The 10,343-nt window shown below is 43.7% G+C and overlaps 1 protein-coding gene across 6 annotated transcripts in view; it reads right to left on the reverse strand.

The window, feature by feature from the left end:
* Positions 1-9,273, reverse strand: part of KTN1 (kinectin 1) — a 97,232-nt gene extending 87,959 nt beyond the window's left edge. For all 6 annotated transcript variants that reach the window (XM_084877394.1, XM_084877395.1, XM_084877393.1 and 3 more), the window contains exons 1-2: positions 8,933-9,273; positions 952-1,504 (exon numbers count right to left, since the gene is read on the reverse strand). In XM_084877394.1, coding sequence (XP_084733520.1) covers positions 952-1,477 — 526 coding nt within the window. In that variant the 5' untranslated portion in view covers positions 1,478-1,504; positions 8,933-9,273. The remainder of the gene's footprint in view (positions 1-951; positions 1,505-8,932) is intronic.
* Positions 9,274-10,343: the final 1,070 nt, after the last annotated feature.

Consider the following 10,343-nt stretch of genomic DNA (forward strand, 5'->3'; position numbering starts at 1 on the left):
TACATAGGTTTAGATATACATAGGTCATTGTAGATAACTAGTTATTTTATAATATTTACTAAAGGCCCAGTACACGGACACATACACCAGTGGGGTCCCTCAGTCTGGCCTGGACCCTCTCGCAATCTGGGATCCCTCGGGGGATGTTGGGACTGTCCAGGCCAAGGGACCCAACTGGTATACAAATCCAAGCACCAGGCCGGTTTCAGCCTGATCCCCACAGGCCAGGCCAAGGAACCCCACTGGAGCACAAATCCATGCAACAGGCCTCTAGTGTGCATATAAGATCTTTGGTTAATTTCTTCCTGCCCTCCCCCCTTCCTCCTCTCCCCTTCTTTCTGGGATTCATCAGTCTTTTCCATGTTTCCATGCCTGTGTATTGAGCGTCTGCCCCCTGGAAGTTGAATGATCAAATGGTCACGTAGGCCTTTATATACATAGATGTTTGTATCTACAGCTAGCATGTAAATACCTTGAAAATGCACAATTCATCTCTGTAGTCTTGGTATCTAGTATAATGCCTACCATAAAACAGATGTCTACTAAATATTTGCAAAAATCATTCAAGGGTTAAAAGAGATATCTGATTTATCTTATCTTTAATTCTTATCACACTGATTAGACAGCATTGGTTGAAATTAGTAAGTTTCTAACTGTTGGTACTTACAGATCCCTTGTAGTGTTCAGGGATTTTATGTTTCTATTAAAGGTCTTTCCAATATTTGTAATGTGAAGTTTAATTTTAAATGTTGTTTTATGATCAATACCAATTATTTCTATCAGCAATTAATGTTAATGAAGGCAAACACACAGTAAAAAGGATAATGATTTCATTTCAGACTCAGCATTTAACATTTTATATGCACCTCTAATACATTATTAGGTGTACATTTCAAGCTCTAAAGTTATTAAAAATACTATCATCTAATGAAGTTAAATAGATTATAATACCGCTTCCATTTTTAGACTTCTTCTGTCCTGGCTTCTTCTTTGAGGCAGTTGCTTCAGAGGCGGGGGTGGGCTGTTTAGAAACTGGGACAGGTTCTACTTTTTTGCTTGGAATCTTTGATACATCACTTTCTTTGGTGACCTGCTCTTCTAGTACCGGCTTGTGTTTCTTTTCCTTCTTTTTTCTTTCTCTAACACTATTAGAAGTTTCAACCACATTCAGTGGAACAGGTACAAGTTGCTCATCTTCTACAGCCAAGGCATCAGATAACTTAAAGTCCCGGGGTACACTCTCAGAATCGGATTCATGAAGATTCCCATTCTGAATTTCTTTCTTTTTATTCTTTTTCTTTTCTGCCTTCTTTTTATCTGGCTTGGTAGGAATAAGCTTTTGTTCTCTCTTCTGTTTTGCAAGAACTTCATCATATAATGTTTCTTTCATGAAAAGCCAGAAGAAGAGGAAAATTACTGTAATAACTACTGAAGGAATAAGAACAATAAAATATGTTGACTCATAAAACTCCATCATGCTTTTGTTAATGTGATCCTATAAAGCCTAAAAGAAAAAAAGAAGAAACCTTAGTTAGTCTTATAAAAACTAAATATACAAAACCTCTGCTCTTTCAAATGGTATTTCAGATCTAACCTGATCTATAAATCTAATCAGGTTATTTGTTTAAATCACATATTTGATTACCTTATCAGGTACAGTTCAAATACACTGTGGAAGAAAAATGTGTGGTAATTAGAACAAGTGGAACACATCCTTCCATTTTTCAATGTGAAAAGATGCTATAGGAGGAAAAAAACTTAAGACATCCATTTTTCCCCCAAATAGCCACCATTAATACTTTATATGTACTTTTACTGTACAATATTCATGAATACTACTATATGTGGAAATAAAGTGGCATTAACTACTATCAATACAATGGATATAACTAAAAGTACTACACTCTTAGTGGAAAAAAAAACAGAGGTGGTTCATTACTCCTTTTAGAGAGTTGAGCCCATTCACAAACTGCTAGCACCTTTATTCCACCAAATAGTATCTATGCCATAAAGTTGAGAGAATTAAATATGATACTGTACATGAAGTATTTACAGAACCTTACAGCAAATAAGCACTCTAATGTTACCCATCACTTATGTAGCAACTACTAAGATAACATAAGCAAGGCAAATGAACCTCAGGCCAGTTAAGTAAGATAGGTAAGTTCACACATATGTTAAGTGGCAATAATTAGCAAAGCCAAATTCTAATCCAAGCTCTTCAGATTCCTTGGCACCTACGCTCTTTTCACTATATCATACATTATATAATAAAAGAATTGAGCAGTAAGAAACTTGCATAAAAATCTTAGGTTTAATAAGGTCTAAGACTAATAACTAATAACTTCCAGCTTATTTCAAGACTGTTTCCTTGACAATTTAAATGACTTGTTAATAACTGCCCCACATTTTCCAGGGAGCATGTAGAACATCAAGACTCTTAAAAGACAATATATATGAAAATCGCCGAAACCGGTTTGGCTCATATGAATAGATAAGAGTGTCAGCCTGAGGACTGAAGGGTCCCAGGTTTGATTCCGGTCAAGGGCATGTACCTTGGTTGGGGGCACATCCCCAGTAGCGGGTGTGCAAGAGGCCGCTGATCGATGTTTCTCTCTCATCGATGTTTCTAGCTTTTATCCCTCTCTCCTCCTCTCTGTAAAAATTCAATAAAATATATTTAAAAAAATAAAATAAGTTATATATATATATATATATATATATATATATATATATATATGAAAACCATGTAAATCCTGATAACTAGTTACAGGTGTTACTCAGAGTGAAAATAAAGAAACGTAGATAAGTAACAGGCAGCTAGGATCTTATTGCTCCTATAAAGCCTACTCAATATGGAAGCCTCTTTAAAAAACCTCTCACTGAATTAAATGACATTTCTCCCCTAGGAAGAAACACATGGACTGGTGTCTACAAAAAGCTAATGATTCTGGCTAGCAGTTTATTCTCCTAGTCATTTATTTATTTTTATGTGTGTTTTTATAGATTTTAGAGAGAGAGGAAGGGAGAAGGAGCGATATAGAAACATCAATAAGGGAGAAACATCAATAAGGGAGAAACATCGATGGGCTGCCTCCTGCACACCCTGTACTGAGGAAAGAGCCCAGGGCATGTGCCCTGATGAATTGAACCAGCAACCTCTTGATGCATGGGCTGACACTCATCTACTGAGCACACCAACCAGGCTGTAATCATTAATTTTATAAATCCATTAAATATGAGAATATAAAGACAAGAGCTGTTATTGCTATGAAAACTAAATTAAATCCTTTGGAAGGCCTTGATTAAGTAGAAAAATCTAGAATGACTTGACTTTGAACTTGAAAAGTTTCTAGTGGCCACATTTTCATTCCCCTTTAAAGAAACCAATAGTAGAAATCATCAACAATGCTTTTAGGGTATCTTATCTAATAAAGAAGGAACATACAAATTGACCATCAAGCCGTCACAAAGATGGCGGTGCCCATAGCCAATAGGAGAGAATATGTTAATTGATTGTCACACCCTCAAATATGGTTTGCACCCCCAGCCACAAGATGGCGGGGCACAGCGAGGCACAGGCAAGCCTCAGATGGCAGCTGCCTAGCCGATGCCCAAGACACAGGAAAGCCTCAGATGTCGGCTGCCCAGCCACGGTAACCAGGGCTGGCCAAGGCTTGTATTGCCAGCAGTGGCAGCAGCATAGCTGTGACAGGGGCATCGTCTTCCTCTGATCACTGGGTCGCCTCCTGCCCTTGAGGGCTCCCAAACTGTGAGAGGGGGCAGGCTGGGCTGAGGGACCCCCCCCCCCCCACTCCAGTGCATGAATTTTCATACACTGGGCCTCTTGTGGTTTACAGAAAAAGATCAGAAGACACCCCCAACTCCCAATTCAAAGACAAAAGATTGAGCCAAAAATGTGACAAATAAAAGTGTTTTAAGTTAAAATAAAATATATAAGACATACAGATACTTTCAGTTCCTGCTTTAAGTAACCTAACCAATGGTCCTAATCACACAGGGCTGGGGAAAAGGTTTCCATCACACTCCACCAAGGGGTCCCCAAAAGCTCCAATACCACTTTTCTCCTGATCTCTGACTAACTGAAGTTGAAAACTATATGAGCAAACTGAAAACTACATGTGTCCAAGAATGAAGTATCCATCACAGTAAGGAACTGCAGGATAAGGATTTCATTTGTCATTAACAAATCTTTATTGAGCATATGCTATGTGTCAAGCACTGCCCTAAACACTCAATAAACAAAACAGACAAAAAGTCCTGCCAGCATAGAGGTTACATTATAATATGTGTTTGGGACAGAGAAAAGGAACAATAAATACAATCAAATAGAATTTACGTAGTTTGTTGGAAGGTGGCAAGTGCTAGAAGAAAATAGAGCAAGATATAGATCATATGTAGGGGAATGCAGCTTTAAATAAAATAGTAAAGTAAGATAGACCATTTGAGCCGAAACAGGCTTGGCTCAGTGGATAGAGCATCGGCCTGCGGACTGAACGGTCCGGATTCGATTCCAGTCAAGGGCATGTACCTTGGTTGCAGGCACATCCCCAGTAGGGGGTATGTAAGAGGCAGCTGGTCGATGATTCTCTCATCGATGTTTCTAACTCTCTATCCCTCTCTCTTCCTCTCTGTAAAACAATCAATAAAATATATTAAAAAAAAAAAAAAAAAAAAAAAAGATAGACCATTTGAAAAGCAAAGATTTGAAGGAGACATGAGAGTCAGCCATGCAAATATCCTAGGGGGGGAAATGTTCCAAGGAGGGGAAGCAGTCAGTGGAAAGGCCCTAAGACAGTTAGTTGGACTGGAATGAAACGAGCAGGGGGGAGAGAGCTAAATTAAGACAGGTAAGGGGTGATGGGGAAAGTAGGAGTGCTCAGCTCTGGAAGGCTTTGTAGGCCATACAGACCATCTTTTACTCTGCATATGGAAAGGGTTTTGAAGAGAAGTGATATGATCTGGTTACTATGTTGAAAAAGACTGTAGGGAGCCAGTGTAGGTAGAAGCAGGGAGACCTGTTGGAAGACTAACTGCAGAAATCCAGGCAAGTGATAAGAATGGCTTGGACCAGCTTAGTGAGCAGTGGAGGAGATAAGTGATTTAATTCTGCATACATTTTTAAAATGAGACAGTCAGAATGCCAGGTGTGAAAGAGATAAGTCAGGGATACTTCAACAGGTTTTTTGCCTGAATGTTGGATGGAACAGCATCAAATGAGTAAATCAGACTGCACCTGAGGCAGGTTTAAAAAGGAAAATGGAAGTTTAGTTGACTACAGTAAAGCCTCAATATAAAGGACTAATTCAGGCAAGGGGAATCCATTAAAGCCAAAAGTCCATTAGGTTTTCCAAATGCATATGTTAAAAAATTGACAAATTAGTTGGTTTACCTGTTTTTACTTATTTGACACATTTGTGTAATTAAAACTAAGTATATATGAAATTTTAATTTCAAAGAAAATTTTTCTATATTTTTTACTTAATTTTAAATTTATACTGAATAGGTCTAGGAAATGGGTGCATTCACCAGTCACCAAGAGTCCATGGTTGTGGTGTGACTTAGCACAGAAGGAAACATCACTTAAAACTGCATCAGAAAGTGAAGCCAGGAGACAACAGAACCAATTAGCATGCACCATGCAGTGTGATCATGTGCTAATTGTTACCCATCATTGTTTATAAGCAGTGATTCTTGGAATTAAATATGCAGACTATAATATTTATTTATATTGGTGAAATTATTACGCTGTTTTTTCCAACACATGGCCTATTCACTAAAATTTGTTTTAAATAACTTAATAACAAAAAACCCTGTTAATTTAATGAGCAAATCTTGGTTAAAAGCACTTAAAAATTAACAGTGTATTAATTTTCATATATCACATCCGAACGAGAAATTTTGTGATAAATTCAAAGTCCTTTATATTGAGGTCCACAAAATCAAGGGTTTACTATACTTAACATCCAAGGTGAAATGTGGAGCAGGTTGTCTGGAGTGCAGGAGGGAAATCTGAACTGGAGATATAAAAATGGCAGCCATAAGCATATAGGTATTAAAAGCTATAACATGCGCCGAAACCGGTTTGGCTCAGTGGATAGAGTGTCGGCCTGCGGACAGAAAGGTCCCGGGTTCGATTCCGATCAAGGGCATGTACCTTGGTTTCGGGCACATCCCCAGTAGGGGGTGTGCAAGAGGCAGCTGGTCGATGATTCTCTCTCATCGATGTTTCTATCTCTCTATCCCTCTTACTAAAAAATCAATAAAATATATTTTTTTAAAAAGCTATAACATGCGATGAGATCACCAGGGAAGTATTAAAAAAAAAAAAAGTGAACCAAGGACTAAACATTTCAACCTTAAGAAAAGAGAAATCATAAAGACAGTATGAGCAAAGCAATTAATAAGAGAAACCAAAAAAAGCAATGCCCTGAAAGGAGGGGAGTGTAAAGTTTCACTTAGTACAAACCACTTTGTTGAGACCAGATTTAAGGCTGTGTTCTTAATCAGCCCATAGTAGTTAAGGTGATATGTAAAATACTAATTTTATCTTTAAAAAAGAGTTGAACATTTCTTACACATATCCTAAGAACAACACTATATTTCCCATTGGAGTCTCTACTAAGTAAAGTATTCTTAGTGCTAAAAGTATATTTTGCCTCTTACCTTTTTAACATCAAACCAATTAGTCTGGCCAGTGTGGCTCAGTGGTTGAGTGTCAACACATGAACCAGGAGGTCCCCAGTTCAATTCCAGTCAGGATACGTGGGCAGGAGGAAGTCAATCCATGTTTCTCTCTCAGGGATGTTTCTAGTCTATATCTCTAGCCCTCTCCCTTCCTTTCTCTCTCTAAAATCAATACATATTTTTAAAAATACATATTCCACATGTTTCAAATAAAAATCAAGTTAAGAACTTAATGATAGTAACAATTCTAAAACACGGGTCCTTTAGAAGTTAAGCCTCAAAAAAATCCTCACGTCCTTTAGAAAAGCCACAGACTGTTATTTACCATCTAGTTATTAAAATGTCCTCCCTACTAAAATCCGATTAACACTTACAAACGAGAAGGAGGTTTGGGGTGAAAGAGCGGAGAAAACATACCAACCAGAACAGACTACTGATATTAAAGGGGGATACAGAAAAAATTAAATTAGAACCAAAATCATGTATTAATGGCTCTTCATAATGTCGACCCTGAGTCATCAGGGTTAATAATACTGAATAGCCTTTATAATTTCAAAATGCTTAAGACATTTAAGAAAGTTTTTCCCTAAGCTTTGTTATCCGCTTCAGAGTGAGTCTCAGAAAGTTAGAGTAAATAGAACACCTCATTTCCTAAGCTCACCTAACAGAGTACTGTTATAATTGTTGATGCTGCAAAATCGGAAGAGACATTTCTAAGTTAATGTTGGGGGAGGGGAGTAATGAATCGTTCTTAGAACCTACAAACAATAAACCCCCACTATTTCTTGCTAAATCCTTGAACAAAAGGGAGCCCCTTTTTGTCAAGAGAGCCCAACGTGAAAACCTATAGCAAAGCATGCAGACCGGAAATACAGATCGAATGAGCAAATCTTGGTTAAAAGCGCTTGGTGAATACTCCAGGGTTATTCTTGGGAGGATCACTCCGGTCTCATCAGCAGCTGCTTTTAGCCAGACGGCAGACACGGGCTTGCTCGGCAAGCCCGCTAGGTGAGGCAGGGAGAGTGAGTGCCACCTAATTAGCAAGAACTCACACTCTTCAAGTCCATTCCTACACAATGCAGCGTTTAGTTCACCCCAGTGTGTTCATCTCGAGCAGGCTATGAGTGTCCACAATTTTTCAAACACATCTTCAGCACACCCACAACTTGGAACAGTTAACTTCAACTGCAGCTTTTTTTTTTTTTTTTTTTTTTTTTTTTTTTTTAAGCAGCGCTTATTCAAATACCTGCAGTTAAGGAATTCCTTTTCGAGTAGAGAGAGGCCCAACCACGAGTTTGGACTCTTTCCTCCCAGCAGGGATGGATGGCTAAGCTCACACAGCCGCAGCCTGGAACCGAACCTGGGGGCCACGGGCTCCTGCACGACGGCCCGCCCGCCGCGCCGGGCTGCACAGCCCGCACCAGGTATCCGATTACCGAGAGGCTGTTCCGGGCTGCCAGCTGGGTTTTCCGCCCGGATCCCCAACGCCAAAAATCTCATTGTTGGGAGCCGAAGGGGGAGGGGGAAAGCGGCGAGGAAGACACACCCCTCCGGGAGAGGAAGGGATAACTTCCCTGGGTCTCGAGGGCGATCCGCAGACTTTTTCCCCCAAACTCTCCCCTCCCGGGGCTTCCCCCGACCCAGCCGGCCCCCGCCACCCCCGGGGGCGCGCACGGGGCGGCGGGCAGGGGCCGCGGGAGGGGCGAGGGCCGCCGCTCGGCGCCCGGGAGGCGGCGAGGCTGGAATTCCAGCATGGCGCACGCGTGGCCCATCCGGCCCGGGGACGCGCTCCCTCCGTCCGCCGGCCCGGCGGCGGTCATCCGCCTTCCTTCCCGGGGGCCCGCAGGCCGGGCTAAAAATAGGCGTCTCCGTCACCCCGGGGCCCTCTCCCGCCGACCTCGCCCTCAAGAGACGTCCTCCGGGGGGACCTGGGCCGCGCTCGCAGGCGCCGCGGCGGAGCCCGGGTCGGGCCGGGAGCGGCCCGTGAGGCCGAACCGCCCGGGAAGCCCGCCGCCGCGGAGGCCCGGCTCTAGCCGGAGTTCGGCGGGCCGGAGCCGGCGCCCGAGGCCTACCCGGCAGGCGGCGGGCCGGGTTCGGGCCCCGCGGCCGCGCCCCCCAACCGGTGCGGCCCTCCCGCCCGGGGCCCCGCGGCCGGCGCCGCCCTCACCCCGCGGTCGGTCCCTGCGGCCGGCGCCCCGATCCGACGCCGCCTGCTCGCCCTTACCCTGCGCGCCGCGGGGAGGAGGCCGGGAGGACGCGGCGGCGCCGGCACGACAGCCCGATCGCCAGCTCCGAGGTGCCGCCGCCGCAGTTGCTCAGGTGCCGTCGCGCCGCCCGGCACGGGGCGGGGCGGCCCCGGCACGTCCGGGCGTCTGGGCCGGCGGAGCCCGGAGACCGGCCCCTTAAAGGGACAGGCGCCCGCCGACCGCGCCCCCCGCGCGCTCGGGTGAGCCCCCGCGCGGGGCTGCTCGGGATGCCGGGGCTGTTCCGCCCCGAGATAACGTTCCGCAGCAGCTGGGGTGGGAGCTCGGGGCTGGAGCTCCGCGGCACTTCCTTCATTCCTCAGCCCTGCCCCCCCCCCCTCTCTCTCTCTCTCTCTTCCCTTCCCTCCTTCCCTCCGTCCCTTTCCTTCTCTCTCTCTCTCTCTCTCTCTCTCTCTCTCTCTCTCTCTCTCTCTCTCTCTCTCTCTCTCGCTCTCTCGCTCTCTCGCTCTCTCGCGCTCTCTCTCTCTCTCTCTCTCTCTCTCTCTCTCTCTCTCTCTCTCTCTCTCTCTCTCTCCCCCTCTCCTCTTTCTCTCTTTCTGCGTCTCTCTCTCTCTCCTTCCCCCAAAGCTGGTTTCATCTTACGGGAACCTCCACACTAGGTGACTTTTCATTTTTTTGTAACCTTAAGCAAATAGTCCTCGATTTCACCCCGCCCATCCCAGATTCCTCTCCAGAAATCAAAATGAAACCTTGCGTTCCTCCGTCTTCCTCTTTGAATTAGCCTTCAAGCAACCTCAGCTTCAAAAACAAAAACAAAAAAACCGACCCAAATAAATTGTGTGCAAATATTATGACGCTGCTAGCTAGTGTAGCTGGTGGGGCTTTCTTTAAGCCGGGGAAAATAAATAAATAAATAAATAAATAAATAAATAAATAAATAAATAAACTAGAAGCTGCAGCGAAGAGGAAAAGTTGGCCCGAGTCCCTGCTAATAAGTTGGCTCTTTGCTGAAAGGAGGGCAGCGACCTTGCTGGTCCACTGGCAAAGATGTGTTGTTGCTCATCATCACTTATTGCTTATCTCTCGCAGAATTCCAGGCACTGCCCAGAACATACACAAAATACTGCAAGGTCTCCTCAGAAGTTACGAGACCTGGAAATGATTCCAATTCTGTGAGAGGGTGAATAAGAGATACATATAAAACCAAGACTCGTCACTCACACCTCCCCTTGCATCCTGACCAAGAAGGAACTGGAGCAAGTCCTTAAGGGATGAGCAGCAGAGCAATTTCTACACCAACAGAGAATTTCCTGTATATGGACTGGCTAAATGCGTACATTTGTATTCTTATATTGTCTTAGCTTTCTAGCGCAATTCCAAAGTACAGGTGAAAACTGAACAGATTGTGGTAGCCTGAGTTTTTGAGAATTC

Source organism: Pipistrellus hanaki, assembly GCF_964339955.1.
Source record: "Pipistrellus hanaki genome assembly, chromosome: 1".
Lineage (NCBI taxonomy): Eukaryota > Metazoa > Chordata > Mammalia > Chiroptera > Vespertilionidae > Pipistrellus > Pipistrellus hanaki.